Source organism: Bactrocera neohumeralis, chromosome 2 (genome assembly GCF_024586455.1).
Source record: "Bactrocera neohumeralis isolate Rockhampton chromosome 2, APGP_CSIRO_Bneo_wtdbg2-racon-allhic-juicebox.fasta_v2, whole genome shotgun sequence".
NCBI lineage: Eukaryota > Metazoa > Arthropoda > Insecta > Diptera > Tephritidae > Bactrocera > Bactrocera neohumeralis.
This window is the reverse complement of record NC_065919.1, coordinates 52,089,730-52,113,835: the sequence shown is the minus strand read 5'-3', so window position 1 is coordinate 52,113,835 and position 24,106 is coordinate 52,089,730. Positions and strand designations below refer to the sequence as shown.

The 24,106-nt window shown below is 35.2% G+C and overlaps 1 protein-coding gene across 3 annotated transcripts; it reads left to right on the top strand.

Annotated features, from left to right (window-relative positions):
• Positions 1-1,206: 1,206 nt before the first annotated feature.
• Positions 1,207-23,150, top strand: LOC126751371 (EH domain-containing protein 3). Of its 3 annotated transcripts, XM_050461585.1 has the most exons (5): positions 1,207-1,406; positions 1,857-3,164; positions 3,425-3,433; positions 21,766-21,939; positions 22,016-23,150. In XM_050461585.1, the coding sequence occupies exons 2-5, from the start codon at positions 1,940-1,942 to the stop codon at positions 22,216-22,218; spliced, it is 1,611 nt and encodes a 536-aa protein (XP_050317542.1). In that variant the 5' UTR covers positions 1,207-1,406; positions 1,857-1,939; the 3' UTR covers positions 22,219-23,150. The 3 variants fall into 3 exon arrangements, with proteins under 3 accessions (XP_050317542.1, XP_050317544.1, XP_050317543.1); XM_050461587.1 differs by lacking the exon at positions 3,425-3,433 and having other exon boundaries at positions 1,213-1,406; XM_050461586.1 differs by lacking the exon at positions 1,207-1,406 and having other exon boundaries at positions 1,413-3,164.
• The last annotated feature ends 956 nt before the right edge of the window (positions 23,151-24,106 follow it).

The following is a 24,106-nucleotide window of genomic DNA, read 5'->3' as shown; positions in this document are numbered from 1 at the left end:
TGGTTTATTATTTCCCCTCACCATCCACCGCCAACATCTTATAACGGCTACTTATCTACATACACCTGCTAGGTGAATGCCAACACCCCCGCCAATTGTCACAGCAACGAGTCATTAGCCGCCCTCCGGCATTGAGAGACGCCAACACTGTTGTGCGATCCTTTCCTAGTTTGCTTCTGTTTCATTTACACGCTATTAATTATACTGAATTCTTTCAATCCCCCGCGCTGTGGTTAAAAACAAATAAATATAATTAAATTGGGGGCGGTAAATGGCTATCTCTATGACAACAATGTCAATGCCAAGCGGCGGCCAATTCATACTCACTTGTGCATATTGAAGAGCACATAACACAGCATCAGCTCTATTATCAATAGCTTCCATGCTCCCCGCTACTGCGCATCCTTGAATGCGCACAGCCATAAACAATCCATGATATATTTGTAAATGTGTACGCTTGTATATACATACAGACTTATGTACATGATGGTCTAGTATTGGCATTTTGGCGTTGTTGGAATTTTCGGAATTACCCCCAAATGGAATCAAGGCTATTAAGTATGTTGGCGCCAAAGTGATTGTGACCTCAAAGGAGTAGCCTGTGTTTAAGTTCAATAATTATGGTGTAGTGTGTGGACCGAAAGGAAGAGTTGGCGCCAAAGAGGCTCACAAAGGTTTCGCGACTGTGAAAATCTACCTTCCTTTTTAATAATACACATGCATAAATAGAAATATATATTTGTATACGTGTGTGCATTTCCCTTGATGTGCGGATGTGTACTAGCTTATTAGGTAGAGGTTAGGATAAATCACTTGTTTGATTTGCCTTAACTTATAGATTCCTTTTAGGGGTCTCTACCAACTCAATTAATTAATGTTTATGATTTTATTTTTATTAAAGTTGACTACTATTATCAAATTCAAGCTTGTTATTGTTGTCATAACTTGGTTATAATTTTTAAGCACTGTATTTCAAAATTCTTTCGACATTTACTTTAAATAAAACATAATTTTTTTCGAAACAATGAAAAATTGAGGGTTTTTATGGTCGTTCGATAAATTATCAATTGATTTTTTCATAAATTCAATTTTTATATAAAAAAATAAATTAATATTAACGGAAGTAAATTGTTTTGGTTTCCTTCATTTATCAAAAAGCTTTTCACTTCATCTGGCAACATTTTAATAAGAGCAATGTGGCAACTTTGACGATTGTCAAAAAGCTTCCAGTTGGTTTCCAATTAGAAACGTCATTGTCGTGTGTCAAAAAGCCGATGACGTTCTTCTGTGCTTATTCATATATCTTCCAGTTATCACTGATATTCACATTTGATTCAGATTTTTTGGTGGTAGTGTCTAGTCGAGTTTGTGCAGATTCGTGGACGGAGCGAACAGATAAATTAAATGTAATTAACTAATTGTATATTAAAATTAAATTTAAAATTTAAGTTTCTATAAATTACTGTTACCTCGCAATAGACTGTTCGTTTGGGATTTGGTTGATCAGACAGTTAGTGTATTGGTGGTGTGTGAAATTGAAGTTTGTGGAAGGGGCGTTGTGAAAATTGTTGCTTCTCAGTGAGAAATATCGGGGCGGAATACCTGCCTACGGATAATAAACCCCAGCAAGTCCCAGCACATACACTTACAAGTGGCAGTGGTGCAAGTGGAAAGAAAATTGTGACGGAATTTTTCCAAAAATAAATTTGTATACGTGTGTGTGATTCATAGCCAAGTATTGTAGGAAATTTGTGAAATTCAGTTAAAATAACAAACGAAAGTTGGAAAACTAAATAGAAATCCAGTCAATATTAAAATAGTGTGTTTCTTTTTTGCTTTCTTATAAATTATTACAGCCCTTTCTGTGAAGTGAAGTCTTGCCGTGTGAAGTTGCCGCTACATAAACGTTCGCTATATTGTTGTATAAAATTATAACAAAATGTTTAGTTTTCTGAAGCGCGAGAAAAATAATCAGGAAGTGGTAGAGAATGTGGTTGGCGAGTTAAAGAAAATTTATCGCAGCAAGCTGTTACCTTTGGAGGAGCACTACCAGTTCCATGATTTTCATTCACCTAAGCTTGAAGACCCAGACTTTGATGCCAAGCCAATGATATTGTTAGTGGGTCAATACTCAACTGGTAAAACCACGTTTATACGTTACTTGCTGGAACGCGACTTCCCTGGCATTCGTATCGGCCCTGAGCCCACAACAGATCGTTTCATTGCCGTAATGCATGATGAGAAGGAGGGTGTCATACCTGGAAATGCACTTGTTGTTGATCCAAAAAAGCAATTCCGTCCACTAAGCAAATACGGCAATGCCTTTTTAAATCGTTTCCAATGCTCCACTCTCAATTCACCCGTCTTGCAAGCGATTTCCATTGTTGATACCCCTGGTATTTTATCAGGCGAAAAACAACGTATCGATCGTGGTTACGATTTTACCGGTGTCTTAGAATGGTTTGCAGAACGTGTGGATCGAATTATATTACTCTTCGATGCTCATAAACTCGATATCTCAGATGAGTTTAGACGTTCCATTGAAGCGCTTAAGGGTCATGATGACAAAATCCGCATTATACTCAACAAGGCTGACATGATTGACCACCAACAATTAATGCGTGTATACGGTGCTCTTATGTGGTCTTTGGGCAAAGTGCTGCAAACACCTGAGGTAGCGCGTGTCTATATCGGTTCTTTCTGGGATCAACCACTACGTTTCGATGCCAATCGTCGACTCTTTGAAGATGAAGAACAAGATCTGTTCCGCGATTTGCAATCACTGCCACGCAATGCAGCGCTGCGCAAGCTTAACGATTTGATTAAGCGTGCGCGCCTGGCGAAGGTACATGCTTTTATTATTTCTGAATTACGCAAAGATATGCCATCAGTGTTCGGTAAAGATAGTAAAAAGAAGGATCTAATTAAGAATCTGGGTCAAATCTATGATCGCATTCAACGTGAACACTCCATTTCACCGGGTGATTTCCCAGACATCAAGAAAATGCAGGAGGTGCTGCAGCATCAAGACTTTAGCAAATTCCATTCTCTAAAACCACATTTACTGGATGTAGTTGATAATATGTTAGCCAAGGACATCGCGCGACTAATGGAAATGATACCGCAAGAAGAAATGACGCTCGTGTCAGAGCCAGTGGTCAAGGGTAAGTTTTTGTAGTTAGCATGCCATTAATGTCGAATTTCAAAATTTTTGTGTAGTGTCATTGCTTGTCGGTGTGGGCGCATGCATGTCTCTGCTTTTGCTAGTGAAATTTAACCCTCACTTCGTGTCTAATTCAATTTTCATAATCATATTCTTATATTCATATTTGTTGTGTTTCAATACCCAATTTAATATCTTAAATTTCTTATGTATTTTTTTATATGCTGATGTATGCGATTCGCCTTACTTGTAACTAATCAGAACTCAAAGGTAAATGACACTACAAAAATTAATATTTCGAACACATACTTTAAGTGTATCACAGTCACAGAATGAGCATTTTTTATATTATAAAAAGTATATATTTTTTTGGTTATATGTATATAACATTCACATGCAAATACAATACTTATTAGCGTATTGCGGCGTTGATCTCATGTCCAGTTAGAACTCAAAACTCTGAAAAATGTCAAGATAAGTTTGTAAATACAAACAAACAAGCCCTATACAATTCTTTGAAATTTCGAATTAAATACATTTTATTACATAGAGGTATATATTTGTGTTAGAAATGGGCACGTGATCTCCCTCTAATACCATTACTCAAAAACCGTTGAAACCTCAATTTCTTCACAACGCTTTTGCAATACGCCAGCAAACACGTCTAAAACAGTTGACCCAGTTAGGAGAAGAAATAAAAACTAGAAGACAAAGTATTTAACAGCAACAACAACGACAGAGGAAGTCATTGTTGGTTACTCATCGTGATTTACCATGTCGGCAAAACAAGTTTTTGCCGGCAAAGCAAAGAATTGCCATAGATAAAATTGAAAAGTAGCAAAATAGGCGGTAGCCAAGCACGACACACATGCGCACAAAAGCTGACAATAACAGAAAAAATAAAACAAAATCGAGTTGAGTAAAAAACAAAACATTATTTGAGCTTGAAGTATCTGCAAAAATCCAACGAATCATGACTTCAGAAGTGTAAATAAAGTGAATTTTTCAAAGAAAACTGAAAAGCCTTCATAGTCATACATTATGATGGGCTGGCTCTCACCGCTTTTACCATGGCGCACTTCGCTGTGTGAAAAATATTTTGTATGTTGATGGCTATGCAGATTTAGTTGGTTGCACAAATATTTAATGATTTGGCACTCATTAAATTAACTATTCGCACTAAATGCTTTTACAGTCGTCAAGGAAATTTGTTGCAAACTGGTGTGAGTTGACCATTTTGCTGAAATTTGACAGTTGGAAGTAGTATTTAGTAGTTGTTAGTGGAAGGCGTAATACTAACCTCAAAAATTCTTTACCTAAATGTTTAATATTTCAAACTTAAATGTTGCTAAACCAAAAGCATGCATTATTACTTAAACTTAAAATTTCTCTATATCTATATAATTCGCCTGCTTTTTATGGCGCCAAACTCGCCACTTAGATAAGCTGTTTGCCGCTGCTACTGCTGCTAATTAATAAACAAATATGCATAGAGAAGGCTATGATGTACATATGTACATACATATGTATATAGATAAGTATGCATATAAAAACGCCTGGCTTTTCAAGTTATTATGCAATACACTTTGCCAACTTAAGCTCTCATCGTTTTCGCGCACACCAACTGATAAGCGTACTCTCTGAATTATGTCAGGTATATTAATCTATGCGGAGAAATAAAAAATAAGTAGTAGCAATAAATTAAGTAAAATGCTCTCACGGTTTTATTTTAAAAGGTCTGCTATTAATTTTTGTAGCGAAAGCGATTTTTATTTACACATTGTGGGATATTTTCTAGTATAGTTACTGGGAATTCTTTTTTTTTTTTGTTATTTTGTGTTTTTCTTTAGCATTTTTTACTTTTCAATTTATACGAAAAACCGTAATTTTTCGTGAGTTCCTCAAAGCACCGTAAAATTTTATTAATTATTTTGTGCATAACAAATTTTTATTGCAGGCAGAATCATGAGCAGAAATCATCACTGATAAGTTCAGAATGTCATCACATTTTTTGCGGTTGCTAAATATTTTTACTTTTTTAGTATGTTTGCTCTGGAGCTGTAAGTAGGTCGACGCACTGTGATGCATCAGAATAATTTATTTACACTAGTACTTATATAAGTACTTCTACACTTCGTTATATGCATATATTTTTTAAATAAATATACGCTTCACATTATACCGAGAGCAGTCGAAACAGCGCTTTTAGCCGGTTGCATTATCTGCTCCACACATCCGCTAACCAAATTAATTACCGTCATACGGCTAAGGGGGTTTAGTTCTTGTTTTCTCTTATGAAAAAATAAACCTGTTGACCAATTTATATGTACATTCATATATGTAATTCACATGACAGTGTTAGCAATGCACTGCTTAGCGTTGACTCACGCCATTCGTTTTTTATGAAAGAAAAAATAAAATAAAATGAAATTTAAAAAAATTTACACTTGAAAACGTTTCTAATTGCTGGTCGCAAACGTAATATATGTATGTTTCCCTACATACATACATTCAACTGAGAGTACTGAATGTAAAATTGAATATTTACATATACACATATCGACTTCATGCATATGCATGTATGTACATATGTTTGTCTGTGCCATTAAGCCACTATTATAAGTATGTGAAAGTACATTACCTTATTTCAAATATTTGTTAAATTAGTCGTTGCTCTGAACGGAACAACGGTCCAACACATTTAGATTTAGATAAGCTGTGTCATGGAAGTATTTCCAGCAAATCATCAGCTGAGTCATTCCAATACGGATTGTCATTGTTTGGCGTAAGATCAAGAGCACGAATAACAGTAAATAATAGGGGGATTATCTTGCTCTTGCAAAACCCTTGCACAGTGCACGAATTGCAGAATTTTCCTCTTGGTGCAACGTCACAACAACAAACACACGCATAAAAATATTTGCAAGGGCTGTAAAATATGTCAGACCAAAACCCACGTAAAAAAATAATTGCAACCCTGTGCTAGCTGTCATTTTACTTAAATACATATTTTGACGTTAAATTGTTGAGGAAGGTAAATTTTAAATAGATTTTATAATTTCTATTTTAATTATAAAGATTTGTTACATTTTTTTTGTTAATAATGAATGCAGAAGGTGCGCCATGCACAATAGTAATTTACAATAAATATCCATATACCACTAGATTCTGCAATGGGTGCTCTCGTGCCCTTGTATATTTCGGTATAGGATTTTTGCAATCTGCAATCTTGCAAGAGCAAGAGAATCCCCCTAATGTATTTTTTAGGAATAGGAATAGTTGCCATACAAACTAAACGATCGGAATCAAGTTTCTGTAAGGAATATTTTTTTATTTAAGGAGAGTATTATAACCAGGGTGCAACTGAAGTTAACGTTTTTCTTTTGTTTTTTATAATACATATAATGCAGTCAGATATTTATTTGGAATTCGGTAAGAAACTAATATTTTTATTTATCGCTAAAAATTAGCAGCCACATTTTGTTTTAAATCAATAGCTTAGAAAAGGTTATTTCACTTAAGCCAGGTCATCTTCAATATTTTTTTATCGATCCAGACAAAAAAAAATCAATTTCTTTCCAGTCCAAAACTCTCACGTCACACCACAGCTAATTTCACTTTGTATTATTTACAAATTTTTGTTGTTACCACCAATAACGTCACAAATCCAGTTACATTAACAACGAACTTGTTTGCGTGCACCTTACAACTGCCTCGTAAAGTTCAAGGTCTCCAACAAATGCTAATACATTATTTAGTCAATTCAATCGCACAGCTGCTAGATTTCTGAGTCACGCTGCGTAAATATTTGTATTTGTAGTTATTCGATTTGTAAACGACTTTAATTACTGTTATAATGGGCTTAGTATGCTATGTTATGCCTAGATTTTTATAATTAAACCCTGAGAATTCAGAAAAAATTTAATGTTAATATAAAATATAAAAAATATTAATATTTTGGTACATATGTTTTAAACTCATAATGTTAAATATTTTAAATTTAATTATTTTTTTTTTTACTTTTTATAATATTTTTTTTTTTAGTTGTCTATTTATATTTTTGAATTTATTATTATTTTTTTAATTTTTTTGTTTTTTGAATACAATATTTTATTTTTCTAAATTTTTATAATTGTGTATGTTTTTATAATTTTTTGTGATTTTGCTATAGTTCTGTTTTTTATTTATAATTATGATACTTTCAATTTTTTAATGTATTTGTACTCTTTTATTTTTGATTTTTATTTTATTTTTTATTTTTATAGTTTAATGTGTTTGTACCTTTTTATTTTTAATTTTTAAATTTTTTTAAATTATTTATTTCAATTTTTTTCGTAATGTTTTACAATAATAGGTATGTATATTTCTTTCCTTTTTTATTTTATAACATTCTATTATTTTTAATTGTTTTATTTATTTTTAATAATGCTTAATGTTTTTATTTATTTTCTTAATTTTTTTTTTAAGTTTTAACTACTAAATTTTTTTTATATTCAATTAATTTTTTAGAGTCATTTTTATTTCCATTTGTCATTAACTTTTTTTTTGTTTTTTGTGTTCTTTTATTTTCTTTTTTCTTTTGAATTTTTTTACTTTATCATATTTGTATCCAACTTCTCCAATTTGCGCTCATTACATAGCAGATAAGCGTATCTGCCCGCATTCTAATGCCCTTGTTTTATTGTCGATTAATAAGCTTAAACGTGTCCGTGCGTGTGTGCTCAGTATAGCGAAACAATAATATTTTTTATATTTTATGAATCTAAACGCATATGTAGGCATATGTACATATGTACATACATACATACATACATATGTATATGCTTTGGCTTAAATCTGGTGTGTATTTGTCTGAGTTGATAGAGCTCTCTCTCTAAATTATGAGTTATTTAGAAAAACTATATAGTTACATTTATACATAAGTACGTACTTATGTATGTACATATTACAATGTTTACTATACTTTTAAGTATAAATAAAAAAAAAAATTCCTTTGACTGTCGTTTTAAAAAAATTCGCTTTGCATTGTAAATTTCATTAGAAATACATCAGTATTTATATAGAAAAATTATTTGTAATGAATTTAAAAAACTTTTCCAATTAAATAACTTGCAACTGTTTGTCAACAACTGCAAATGTGCATTATTTGCAGAAATTCGTTAATTTCCATAAGTAATTTTATTAGCATCCAGACTTTATAACCTCACAAAATAAATATTGATTGTTTTTGTATTATTTCTGGAGTAAAGTAATTAACTTTATACTTATTTGCACATTTTTGTTTACTTCGAAAGATCGTTGCAAGCTTAATTGATTTTGATCCCAATGTTTATATTTCGTATGCATTAGAGGCAGACATACATATGCACATAAGTATGTATGTATATATTCATAATTAAATACATATGTATGTACACAGACTCATTGATCTCTGTTTTGCAGTATTTCTAATTATACATTTGTTAATAATATGCATGCATTTATGTAGTACATTCATACAAATGCATATTTACATTAGATTCCCATGTAAAATATAGAATTTTCCGCCAGAGATTAGTTTACCAGACATATTATATGGTATGTACATATCTATAAATGCTATATTTCACTGTGTCAATGAACTCGCCAGTATTCTCCATCGTGAATGTAAACAATACAATTTTCATTTTAATTAGATGTAAAATTTCACGGGGCTGCCGATGTCGTAGATAACCCAATTCAATGCACATTTCAGACTGAGAAAATCTATAGTTGAATTTAACTTTAATGTTTTGAGATCGTTCTCAAATATATGAATTTTATATTGAAATAGAGTTTAAAATTTCTTAAAGTTTGGATTATGGAGAATCCACCTCAAAGAGTAATAAAAAAGTACTAAGATACCATTTCTAAAACTCACCGATCCAGACCAGTCTTAGATCGTCGAACAATGGACGAAGTGGATAGAGCATCTAAAGTTGTGTAACCTATCCACCGGCTTGAGTAAGCTTTGGACTACTGTCAAGGCTTTGTCTAACCCGAATGAACATGTTGACTGAGTTGAAATACAATTCAATGACCATGCATCTTCACATTGCACCCTTCGACAGACAAAGCCAAACGTTGTGTTACCTGACTGCCAAAAGATTGTGCACCACTTACTTTCACCAATAAGAAGATTTGGAGTGTCCATAGATCCAGGATAGAATGATGCTAAAGCACCTAGGCTCGACGGGAGTAAGCTACTTAACCAAGGTCCTCATGCTGTTGCTGATCACTCTTCAAATACCCGATGTGTGAAAGCGAGAAAAGTGGTGCCGCTACTAAAAACTAGGAAACCCCTCAACAAAGTGTAGTTTTATCGCCCGATAACTATCTTTTCCCCATTAGTGAGGATACTTGAGACACCTGAGTCTAGCAGACCACCTGCATGGGTTCCGCAAAGTGCACAGCCACCACAGCACTTATCGTCATAAATGCCCAGATATTTCGTGGCCTCAACCAAAAAACACCCTGTGAGAGGACGATCCTTCTAGCATTAGATTTGCCGAAGGCCTCTGACACAGTCAATCACACATCGCTACTTGAGCACATTAAACAAAGGTGATGTCTTCTCCCTGTTACTGTTTAATTTCAACTTTTGGAAACTCCCTCAACCACCAAAGGACTATCACCTTGTACGCCGATGATTGCACGATAACACTCTCCCCATTTAAATCCGCAGCCTCCTTATTCACAAACTGGGCGGAAGAGTACAGACTAGATCTTAACATTGAAATCGATGAAGATAAAATTTCGACTGTCAATTATACTAAGATTTTAGATGTGACACAAAATAGTCTGTGCTCCCTCACTCCTCATACGACAACGATAACTGCCGGAGCCGCAACCAATCCTCAAAGCCGGCTAGCACATGAGGAAAAGACAGAGAAACGTTGTTGGCAACACCAACATTCATCGATTCCTTCTCAGTGAATGGCGTACTTGGTGTAAAACCATCACCCATTGCAGACGGCGAGCTCGAGTTGCCGCGAGAATCTACAGTGATCCTTGCGCGGTTTCGTCCTGGATATCGTAGCAGGTTAAACTCCTATTTACCCAGAATCGACGGGGACATAAGAAATAAATGTCCAGCATGCAACGAGGCCCCGCCTGACCCTAACCTGCTCTTTGCATGCCAAGCTAACTCTGTACATCTAACACCCGTTTCCCTATGATCCGAATCCGCCGAAACAGCACGCTTGATGGGCCTACCGTCCCTAAGAGATATTGCGATCTTCTGCTGTCTCTCTGAGACGCAACACGAAGATTTTGAAACTTTCAGTTTCTTCAACTTTTTCGATGTTATCGGCATTAACAGAGGTGGATGGGCGAATCACATGAGAAAAGTTTTCGATGACTTCATGATGACTTAAAATTTTATCGATTCGGTTCCCGCGGACCAGTTCAAATATATGTAGTAAGAAAAAGTTCCCTTCCGGACATCGGGACACATAAACAAGCTTGGGAGCTTTCAGTGCATAAAAGTGAGCCAGTTTCACTTGGCTCAATTTCGCATTGCAAACATTTTTTTGACAGTTTAATCTCAGTTCTTTGAGAGAAATATCTCTGTGACGTCACTTTTAAATTTTGCGTGAATCAGCAATCGACTGGTCTATACTATTTCTATTATTTTTTTTGTAAGGTTTTAAAAGATTAGATACAAGATTCTGAACAAGCAAGTCAGTGGTGACTAAAACATTTATTTTGCTGTTGGTGACTTTCGCATTTTCGTGACAATTTTAATATAAATACATCATTTAGCTATCTGGTAACTACACATTTCATTTCTAGGAAAATTATTATAAACTTCAACATATCATTTACCTAACTTCACTCGTGTGACACTGTTTTTGTTTATAATTTGTATGCTTTGACGTTTCCTCCTGTCAAATTTTTTACTTTTATGACGTACATGTGTATATGAATTGTTTGCTGAAAATTTGACAAGTCAGAGAGCGGACAGAATATGAGTGCATCAAAAATTATAAACGTTAATTCTTGGAGAAAGCTGGAATTTTTTTGAAATAAATATTTAGAGAAAGTATTTAAATTATTTTGAAATTCAGAATCACAACAGTTCTGCCGAAAACAAGGGTTAATATACTGAGATCAAGTTTTTTTCATTTGAACTTGAAATTGTTATTCGATATTGTCATTCAATCGACAAACGATTTGAACTTATTGTTGGGGTCATTGTCTCTTTGTACTCGCAAACTTATAACGCTTTTTGATCAACATCGTTCAAAAAACGATTAATATCGCATTAACTTTCCACATAATTAAATTACTAATTTTAATATTCTGTTGACCTTCTTGCAGCATTTCTCCGATTAATTGCAAAATCGCTTTCTTCCCGTTTAATCTGCTGATTGCGTCTAGCATATTACCTTCAACGACTGTCTTCCCGACAGCTCTGCATTCGAGAACATCCGTTCATCCGTCCGTCCGTTTAATTGAAATATTCTTCTCTTGACATTGTGAACACAATGCGACAAAATGCCATATGTGTCCGCGTGCCTAATCTAGGCTAAACGCTCGAATAACCAGCCACGGAGTACACAGCCACACATGCATACATACACATGCAAATGTGCTGCACACACGCGCACCTATTTGCTATCACAATGCTACGTGTCGTTATGGCGTCATGCTCATATCGCAAATACCCTCAAAAAGCACAACAGCAACAACAACACCGACAAAATGTATGCAAATTATTTGCGCTTACTGTGATTGTTGTTGTTGTTGTTGTGTTTTTAGCAGGTTTAAGTAAACGCAATAAAATCGCTGCCGGTGCTTCAGCGTCTGCACTTGTTTGCGACACCGGTTCTGGTTGAGTGCATCCACCCACGCGCTTGTATGTGTGCCTATTCGTGTAAAGGGCCATCGTGTGCACGTTTGGTTCATTTTCGAGTCGCCCGCTTCACTTGCGCTCATTTAATGCCAAGTGTCACTTTTGACAGCGTCAAGCTGCGCTCTTTTTTTAATCACATGCCGACGAACCGCCCCACTGTAATGCATCGGCTGGCACTCTCGGCGTTTGCACGGCACTCACCTCAATTGGCGGCACAAGCTGCGCGCTCCGCTGGCACTTTTTCACTTTTCAAATTAATCGGTATGAATAACTAACTGCAAGTGGTTTAACATTATTTTATGCACAATCGGCGTTTGAAGACGATCGTGGCCGGCTAGTGTATTTTTTGTTGCTTTAATTTTTTTTATTTCACTTATGTATGTATGTATTTGTAGTGTATTTTTTGTTGCTTTAATTTTTTTTATTTCACTTATGTATGTATTTGTAGATTTCCTTTTTTGCTTTTGCATTTTGCAATTGATAATGCGCTACATCCATTTAATGGCATTTAAATTGTGCATTTGCAAACATGTTAATGTACAGACATACATACATATGTACATACATACATATGTACATGTGATGAGCTCGTATATCAGTCGCACATTGCCCATTCATGAAAGTGTCAGTCAACCATTCAGAGAATTCAACACACTGAATTGAGGTTAATATTGATAGTTGAGCTCTTCTTCTGAAAAGCTGAAGTGCATATTTTTTATTAGAGACTGTTGAAAATGAAAAATTATAAGAATCTTATTTATTAATTATAGAAATTAACAATATTTTCGAAAGTTTCCATACAAAAAATTAGTTTTGATCGATAAATCCAGTATAGCCGCTATATGATATACATATGTACATAGGGATCCAAGGAGCTAAATAAATTTTTCGAAGATTGTAACAATATCTTGGACAATAATCCTTGCAGTTTCTGCTGCAGTGTTTTCGAAATCATCCCTGCAGTCACCTTCTTGAAGCGGAACCGCCTCCCAGCTGCATCAAGAGGTCTTTCCTCAACTACGTCGACGACATAAGACAATACGCCGACCAGACTTCGGACGCAACTAACTTCAGACATGCATTGACCGCCTTTCACGATAGAGCCATAAACACCTTCACTGACTCCCTATGAGTGAATGACGTACTTGAAATCAAACCAGCACCCATTGCTGGACGAGCTCGAATCGCCGCGATAATCGAGTGTGACCCTGGCCCAACTTCGTTCTGGTACTGTAGCAGGTTAAGCTCCTACTTATCCAGAATAGTTCAAATATCAAATATAATATATGTATGTCCAGCATGAAGGACGTACTAACCTCTTTGTATGCCCAGCTAGCCCTCCACATCTGACATCCCTCTGCCTATTGTTCGACCCCGTCGAAACAGCACGTTTCCTGGGCCTACCGTTGGTTGATCTCAATGACAACTTATCTGAACCTTACCACCCTAACGCGGACTAGATAACCGTTACAACAACAACAATAATCCATGCCAACTTCATGAAAATATCTTGTCAAGTAAAAAAAAATTCCATACAAGGACTTTATTTTAAATATATTGTTGAGATTGTAGCGTAGCTTTTAACAATAAGCTATGCAAAATTTTGTGAAGATACTTCGCCAAATAAGAACGCTTCCATACAAGAATTTTATTTTGATCGGTCAGTTTGTATGACAGTTATATACTAAAGTGATCCAATCTGAACAATATTTCGATGATTTGGACAATGGTTCGTGGCGAATTTCATGAAGATAACTAGTCAAATAGAAAAGTTTTCTATACAAGGACTGGATCAGTTTATATGACAGCTATGTATATGATCTGACAAATGAGCAGCTTCTTAGGGAGAAAAGGACGTGTGAAAAATTCCAGTTCGATATCTCACAAATTAAAGGTAGTTCGCGTATGTAGTATATACAGAGAGGCGGACATATAAATTATTTTAAATACTTGAAACAATTTTGAAATTGTAGAGAAAAATCTCACTCTCGCTTTTGTTTTAGATAACAAATTTCAAATGTTGTGCCATAAATGACCTAAATATTTAACTTCCGCCCATCGTTAGTGTAAAAGTTTTGTAACAAATTTATTTTTAGTCGAGTTCAATGTTTTTACATTTGTTTATCTTTGCTATAACCAATCAACAAACAGATTTTCTTCTATAAACATTGTTACTGTTGAGTTTAGAAATGTTTCCTTTCTATACCAAATTATAACAAAAGATTTGATCTTATATATGGATATGTGTAAAAAAAATATAGTACATACATATATGTACATACATACATATTTACAAATACATAAATGACAAGTAAGGAAAAGCTAAGTTCGTGTACAGCCGAACATTTCATACTATTGCAACTTGCAAGGATTAAAGTCAGTCAAGTACATTCAGTACATAAAGCTTGCCAGTTATATGGGGTGTAGGACGAGTTTTCATCCGACTTTATACATTCTAAGCACAAATATGCTTCACTATAAGAAAAATACGTTCTCTCAATTTTATTAAGATTACTCACATGTTGGCTGATGTACAGTATGGGGTAAAAGGTCAGCCGGAAGTTCGGAAATCTTTATTTAGGTATATGGGGGCTAAGGGAAGTATTGAACCGATTCAACCCATTTTTGACACACAGATATACTTGTACTACTATGAGGAAGTATTCTCTCTAAATTTCAATCTAACACCGATATATTCCGTAAAAAGAACAGTTTTTGTTGAATTTGTACAATTTTTGTTCATAACATGGCATACTCCTAAAGGCACTATTCGTGCAAAGTTTTATCCGGTTATACGAATTTCTTTTTGATTTGCAGATAGAATTTAAAATTGCGTTATATGGTTGGTAGGCGTGGCCATAGATAAAAATTGACATAGAAAAGTCAGGAGAGTGCCACATAACAAATTTGATCAAAATCGGTCGAGCGGGTCTTGACATATGCGATTTTCTCTAAAAGTGGGCGGTGCAACGCCCATCGTCCGATTTTGATAGTGGCTCGTATAAAGTCCTCTCATACTACTTCGGTGGTACAATTTAATATCGCTGGCGTATTTAATTATTGACTTATGGTGCCCTTAGTAGATTTCAAGAGACGCACGGACGGACAGACAGGCAGTCACCCGGATTTCAACTTCTCTTGTCATCCTGATCATTTATATAAATCTATCTCGTTTAGTTTTAGGTAATACATACAACCGTTAGGTGGTCAAAAGTATTATACTCTATAGCAACATGTTGCAAGAGTATAGATATGTGTGTACCTCGAATATAATGCATTAGTCGATATTTGTACCGGTAATTAGCTGCATCCGCTGTTCCGAATAATTCTATTGTATTTCAACGAGATAATACATATATATATATAATGCCATAGATACATACATATGTACGTACATATATAACTAACTCAATATAAACACTAAATATGTAGAAATTGAAGTACAACAATTACAAAAAAAAAAAAATGTTCCGCAAGCGCACACAATATGTCCGAAAAGTGAATGAACTTCCGATCAGTTTAGAAGAGCGAAGTAAATCGTGCCGAACTGTAACAGTGGAATGCCACGATGTGTACAGTGTTTTATTTTAGCAAAATTTCTCTCACATATCTTATCTGCATTTGTGCTGGAATTGATATTTTGTTGCAATTTTTCGAAAGTATCAAGCGAACGAACACTTGGCATGATAATGTTAAACAAACACACCTTTGATTAAACTCGCTACAGTGGATAGATAAGTCATGTGACACGATGTGTCATGTTGCAAATTTTAGGTATGATGTCATTGTGATTGAAATTCAAAAAAACAAGAATGGAAAGGAAAAAACATTTAATAAAGTTTTTTTGTCAAACAGTTTTTTCAGCAAAGAATTAGAAAACTGTTATGAATGAAACAATTAAAAGTGAATTTAATGATCCTAGCTGTTGCTGCTGTTGTTGTTGTATCGGTTACCTAGTCCCCGTTTAGGTGGTAAGGTTCAATTTGGTTGTCCTCGAGATCATCTGACGATAAGCGCAAGAAACGCGCTATTTTGACAAGCTTGGATCATGGGGAGAAGGATTCTAAATGAATGGGATTCGCTGAGTATGCAAAAACGCCATAGGGGAATGGCGCTGGACATATACATGTATATGTATTTGCTATATCGGGGTCGATTCTAGATAAGTAGGAATTTAATCTGCTACAGTATTCAAAACGAAGTTGCGCAAGGTTCACTGTAGATTCTCGGGGTAACTCGAGGTCTTCGTTGGCAATGGATGGCGATTTGGCTCCAAGCACGCCATTCACTGAGAGGAAGTCGGTGAGGGTGTTAATGGCTCAACTGAGAATGGCGGTCAAAGCGTGTCTAAAGTTGGTCAAGGAAGACCTCTTGATGCTCTACGGACGCGCCTCCGCTTCAAACATACGAATATTTTCACAGAAAACATCCCAGCAGAAACTGCTTCGAGTAAAATTCATTATGACGAGATCTTTTGAGAAAATTACTGTCTCAGAATCTCACTCATGCTTAATCGGCGTACAGCTTATCGTAGACTATTGTCTCGTTAGCTTTTATGGTAGATGTTTGCATTGCCTTGGCTCATAAAAAAACCAAAATGCGTCCACATCGAATTTTTTGAACCAAGCACGCCATTCACTTAGAGGGAGTCACTAAAGGTACTGACGGCTCCACTGTGAATGGCGGTCAGTGCGTGACTAAAGTTTGTTGCTTCCGAAGTCTAGTCGGCGTACTGGCGATGACGTCGATCAAGAAAAGACCTATTGATGTTCCTAAGCGGTGGCTCCGCTCATCAAAAACCAATACGCGTCCATATTGAAATTGAAGTCCAAGCATTTCTTGATTACATTGCCATACATTTATCTATGAAAAACTAGAACCGACTTTCCAACCAATGTTCGCCTTTTCCATTTTCCAAAATACAGAGACACTCCCGTTTCCACTAGCGGTCGAAACAACATTATTAATTCATTTCGACTAAAATGTATACGATAGCCATTTACGAGAATGAAACGTCAGCCAGATATGTAAGTATATCCAAAACCGATAACTTATTTGCGATTAAACATACAGATTAACCCGACTTTATCCTCTTACCGGTCCAAACTGGGGTTAGATCGCCGAAATAACAGTTCCTGGGCGGATAAAATCCGAGTTAATTCTGGGAACGTAAAACCGGCTGTCGTCAGACTATATCCTTCTGATTACCTCATGTCGGTACAAAATAAACAAATTAATTTATATGTATATTTTTACCGAATTGCAGCCTAATATCTCTAAAATATAGTTATAAGTAGTATTTGAACAGACAGTTCAAATTGTATATACAATTAGTTAAACTTTTCATACTATAATACCGTTATGTATATATGATCGGTCCATCTGTCTGCTATCGCATCAAATTCAGATTATCTACGCTCTAAATCAATTTGTAAGTGTTCGTAAAAAGATTTTATTTTCATAATTTATGCTGCGTGATTTTCTTGATCTTTTTTCTTTATTCGCAAATCCATCAATAATTTGGTGACCACAAACTATTTACTTTCATAGTTATTCCTGGCTATTTGGCAAACATAAACGCCGGCTGTTAGTGCCTACTCGACAAAACGATTGTCAACATGGCGATACGGTCCACATTCCTACGAACTCATACAGCCATGTACCTATGTATGTAGCTCTGTCGAATTTCTTTTGTGCATCCGAATGTTTAGTCAATTCGTCAGGCGTACATTGACCTTTGATTAATGAACTTGACGCAAATACACGCAGTCATTGCTGCAGGAGTACTTGCTGTACCGCCGGTACCGTGTTTTTGGGTCAGAAGCACATGAAATTCAGCAAAAGATTTCACAACAAAGTTGGAGAGGCATTGCAGATTCCTAGAAGTCAATCAGCGTTGCTTTCAGTGAATTTTGTTTTTACCGTTTATCTTGCTCCGCCCAAAACTCGTTAAGAATTAATTTGAAAGCAAGAATGTGAGACACTTATGCAATAGCTGCTGAATTAGCGCGAAGATGGTCATAAAAAATAGACACTCCAACTTTGGCAATCTTTCCAAATTTTTTACTTTATTTTAGACTTTTTGGGCACTTATCACATGTGACTGTGCGCCATGCTAAGCGAGTTCATGCAAATGTGGCGCGAAGTTGTGTTAACATTTAAGTATCTCTTTGTGACTTTGTGACTTATTTGCTTAAGTGCTTATATGCTCTTATTTCTATTTTTGCACTAGCTTCTTAATTATTTGCGTCAACTATGTGCGTATGTATATTTCCAAAGCCTCTTATGATAGGGCAGCACTGCATGTTATATGTATGTTTACATATGTACATACATATGTGCGTGTGCTATGTGTCTACTCGCTGCTATCTTATCAGCAGACATATTTGCTTGCTGCTCGCTCTACTTTTTTCCCAGTGAAATACCGCTCCTTTAACCGGCTAAATTGCTCGTATGGGACGCCGCCCAATTGCCAAATATATAGAGAGCATAGTTCTATGTACTTTTGCCATATAATATATATGTATATGTATGTAATTATATGCCTGATAAATAACGATTATAAGTCACAATCAGCGACCAACGCAACTGTGATGTAATTTTTTTATGAACTTGCGATTATTTCACACCTAACCTAACCTCTATGTTTGCGCTGTGTTTAACATTCTGGTACTTATTTCACTTTTATTGATTTTTTATATACATATGTATTTATTTATAAATTTAATTTATTATACATACATATATATATATATAAATACATATATAAAGCACTTGAAAATCGATTTATCAAAAAAAACTTCAACAACTGTCGATTGTTGAGCAAATTTAAGACCAATCGAGGCGCCATAAATGAATGATTAGGTGCGGCCGACATACATACATTCCAGCCTATATACTATTCTGTTCTATATATAGCGTTGTGTTTAAATCAAACATTCAGTGTCTCGAACAGTGATTTGTTTTATAAAAGTGTGACGCAGCGCTTATGTCATTGAAGAGCAATTACTCCCCACTGTGCTCTCCCATAAATATTTATGTGTGAATATAATTACGCTATCAGTATTTTTTTGTTTTTGCATATTTCTATTATATATAATGTATGTACATATATATGTTACATTTGTATATATGTACATATGTATGTACATATACATATGTTCTAATGTGCTGTATAAAACTTCACAGCTTTGAGCTGATTCTCTATATACCCTGTATTGTTGCGATCACTCTGAATCATTTCAGAGGGCTAAGCAGAATATCTGTTCAAAGTTCATTCTTATGAGAAAACAGGGAAAATCGTTAACGTCGGTTGCACCGGAAGCTAGAATACCCCTCAGAAATAAAAAAAAATTCCATACAATAACTTGATTTTGATCGATCAGTCCATATAAATACTTGATTCTGATCGTTCAGTTTGTATGGCAGCGATCTGCTAAAGTCTTCTGATCTAAACCATTTGTTCGGAGATTGCACTCTCAGCTTGCTCAATACTTCGTGTCAAATTTTGTGCAAATAAATTGTCAAATACAGATTTTTTTATACCAGAGCTAGATTGTTAGTTTGTATGACAGATACATATGTATATAGTATGCAATAGATGTCCGATATCGGCGGTTCCGACAAATGTGCAGCTTCTTGAAGAAAAAAGGACGACATATATAGGGTCTCGGACGTTTCCTTCTGGATGTTACAAACTTCTTGGCAAACTTAATATATCCTGCTCAGGGTATAATAAACCATTTTTGCTTACACATCCGTGTTAGGCCGACTTTTAGTTTCTTTAAAAAGTTTTCATTTGCGACCGCATAGATTCAAGGCACATTCCAACCATTCTATGAGGGAATAGTGGAAGCTCTTGAAAACCAAATCTTGTGAATACAAAACAAAGCGTTGATTTGACTATTTATCTCTAACGAATACTATAAGTTCTTAAAATGATAGTCTATGTGTTACATATTTACTTATTCGAAAGAACCCGTTTTATGACCAAAAATCATAAAAAAATGTGTTAGACTTATCAGAATCACAATTTTCCTCATTTTATCCACTGTTATCGTGGTTAACAAAATTTTAAGGAATGCAAGGAAGTTGTTCGTATCCTTAAGGTAGGTTTGAATTCAATAAGAAGATTATATTTTTTGTAGAAAGGAAAAAGAGATAATTGTATTTAAAAACGTGAAATTGGAAACTCACAATTTTTTCAATTAAAAGTACAACGGTTCGAAGAGAATTGCGGATAATTTGGATGAAATTTTTTTTTCCTTCTATATTCCTTCAAGGAGAACGATGAGAATGCAATTAATTGTATTATGTAAATGGGTCTTCCCAAAGTAATTCTTTATAATTCCTTCAACGTAATTTTCTACAACTACAACTTAATGTTTTTTTCTACACAACTCAATACAAAAACTAACTGGACCAAACTGTCATCTATAATGTCATAATCTATATCTGTCAAGTGTCGCCTTATGTGCCCTAAGTGTACTTAATATTCTTGGGTTACTGCAACTCGACCTATCTTATTGTTTTCTATAATTCGCAAAAATTCCTTCAAAATTTTAAAATTTCAAAATTACTTTAAAAATATCACATCTCATAGATGTGGTTAAAAATCGTAGCCTATCAGTTTCCTATCATCTGAGGAAGATTAAAATAATTATTTATCTTGAATTCCGTATATAATAGAGAAAGATGAATCGAACAAACAACTGGCATAAATCAAAAAGACTTGTATAAGCAATTAGAAGTGGAATAAAGACCGATTATACCACTTTTTACCGACTATATTGAGGTGTCCACTTGCTCACTGGTATTGAATTCAACTGGCTAACCTCGACCAGAGATTAGAACGAGCAGAAAATATCAAAAATGTTTTGCGTATACAGTTATAATTTTGTTTTAGAAATAGACCGAACTCCCACTACATTTTTCTACCTATTTGCAATTACACCTCGCCCTCGCCCATAATGAAAGTAAATTGCTCGAGTGCGCATGGCCTCATAATCTGCCCTAGTCTAGCATTACATTTCTATATATTTTCTTTCTTTATTCTTTGAATAACGAAAATTAGTTAGAGTCAGACTCTTTTAATTACCACTACACTTACACACACAGCCCGTTGCACTTTTTGCACAATGCAAAGCACAAAATGTGCGACGAAATGCAAATGCATCGTTGCAAATTACGTTCGTGCGCTGCTCACCGGCCAATAGACAAGCGAATCAATTGTATGGTGAAGCGACAATTGAGATTAAATTGCCATAAACGCATACAAGAATTGAAGTGGCCGCCAAAGCCGCTGCAACTTTCAAGCCGGTGGCTGGCGTGCGTTTTTGCATTCAAGTGCCTGCGCCAGCGGAGACGAGCGCTCTGCATAATTGTAGGCAATTGCCGCTGCGCCTACTTGGACGCAAGCGATTGAAAAGGCCAACAAACGGCGAGGACACAGAGCGTCACGAACGAAGCGGCCAGCGGCGGCAAGTCAGGTCCATAAATTGAAACCCAGCGTCTGCTAGAAATTAGGAGCAATAGAAATATGTCTGTCTATGCTTAAAGCAAATGCGTATGTATGTATATTTGTGTTATTGAATATATAAACCTTTGATATATAGATTTTATTATTTAGTAGGTGTAGACATACTTTTAGCAGTGACTGTTTTACATTTTATTTTTATTTTACCAAATGTACGCTTTTCTCATATAAATTTCAATCTAATCCTTTTAGGTGGCGCCTTCGCTGGTGTAATCGACGATCACGTGTCGCCGTTCGGCTACATGAAGGGCGAGGGCATCGACGCTGGTTTCGGCGAACATGACTGGATCTGCAATCGCGATAAACCACGCACGGACGCCATCTTCAACGCGCTGGGGCCGGTAGATGGGCGCATATCGGGAGCGAGTAAGTCCAAATTTCAATTTAACTTGAAAAAGACCAAATAATATTAATAAAAACAAAATCACTTTTCACTTTACAGCTGCCAAGCAAGAACTCATCAAATCGAAGCTGCCCAATTCAGTGCTCAGCAAAATCTGGAAGCTGTCCGATGTCGACGGTGATGGTTTCCTAGATTCGGACGAATTCGCACTCGCGTTGCACTTAATCAATGTAAAACTGGAAGGCAACGAACTGCCGAATGTGCTGCCCGAACACTTGGTGCCACCGGCGAAACGTTGCTAGTGTTATTAAAAAAACAAATTTTTACTTTATCATTTCTTTTCTGTTCGTTCACATCTTAATTGGCATTATGACGAGCGTACGTTTCACCTCGCTTCAGTTTCCTATGATATCGTTGCTAATCTGTTAATGTAATACGAAAATGGTACTATGCGCTTAAGTCACCTAAGCTACTATGTATTGTAAACTACACCTATTTATATGATATATACAGCTACATATATAATTTGTTGTCGCATATGTAAGAGCCTGCAATCGGTATGCACAAAGCGTCGTTAAAAGTGCATTGTTAACTATACATACATACAAACATGTACGCAAGGAACGTTCCCAACTTTTGTAGACCCAACCAAGCGCTAAATTCACTAAATACATATGTATGTATGTGATATGGATATGAGTTTTGTATGCTTTGCATTGTATGTATGCTATTACACCAGTTACATATGTATGTATATTATATTTCATATTAAGTAAAATTTCAATTTGAGGTTTAAACGCGTACACCCCGCATATCATGTGAATGTAACTGCAACATATTTTTGAATATTTCATATACATGTGCATCAATATTAACTAAATATACAAAACAAATTGCAAAGAAAACAAAAAAGTTTGTAAAACACACTTTAGTTGCATATACATACACACAAACATGCATGCATAAATATCTAAGCGCTTTCTTTATAAAATTCATTTTATATTTATATATGGTATATACATATATATAATATAAAAAATGAAGTTTTGTTCGAAATGAAACTATCTAAACTAAATGTAAATGTGTACAGCAAATGAGAAATTAAAAAAATAAAGTGAAAATATATTTGATACATACATACCATAAATGCAATTATTTGCACTTTTAACCGCAATGTCGTATGCACACACACTAAAAATATGTTACAAACTTAAATAAATCCATTGCATATGTATGTAAAAGAACAAAAAAAAAAGGTAGCTTTCACAGTTGCAACATTGATTTTGGCTCAGTTGCACGCATTAATTGAGTCCTGCGCATTTCTTTCCAGTTTGTAGATTATAAATTTTTGCTTGTTTTCCACATTTTGTGCAATTTTTTAACAAATTTTTGTTTTTTTTCTGAATGCAATATTTTTGTATTCTTTTACAAGTGTATAAATTTGTATTTCAATTTAATTGAAATTTTGAAGTCTAATTGCAATTGTATAACATAAAACGCCTTAAATAAATTGCAATTGCTTAAATTATTTAGCGAAAAACAATAAAAGTATACATTTTTACATATTATATACTATTTGCCACATATTTATGTATGTAGCACATATATAGATATGTATGTATTACAAGTATAAAATAAAAAAAGTTGTAAACAAAGTATGTAAATGAAATTTTATATAGATATTAAATGAAAACAATAAATTTTTTTCGAAAATAAATTTAAAAAATCTATGTTTTGGGGTGTTTTAGAATCAAATAGTTGTCGGATGCAGTAGGTAGTGGGTGCCATGAATCTTCCTTTTCGCTGTTTGGCGTCCGAATGAATGAAAAAACTCCTGCTCTGAGAACTCTACGCAGTACCCGCTGGGGGGTAGCAGTAGAAAAGGAAGACCTCCACTTCATTGGAAAGACCAGGTGGAGGAGAACCTGGCTACACTTGGCACTCCATTTGGCGCCAAACAGTGAAAAAGAAGAACGACTGGCGCGTTGCTGTAAACTCTGCTATAATCGAGTAAGCGGTATCTGCGCCAAAGAAGAAGAAGTAGGTGTCATGAATTCAGCTCTTATTGGTTTGATGTTCGGAGCAGAAATCATGAAAAATTATATCCTGACGGGGTTCACCGTGTTTGTCACGAAGTTTGTACCACCCATAAGGAACCGCCGGAGACAGTCGGGTCTACGTAACCGGAAC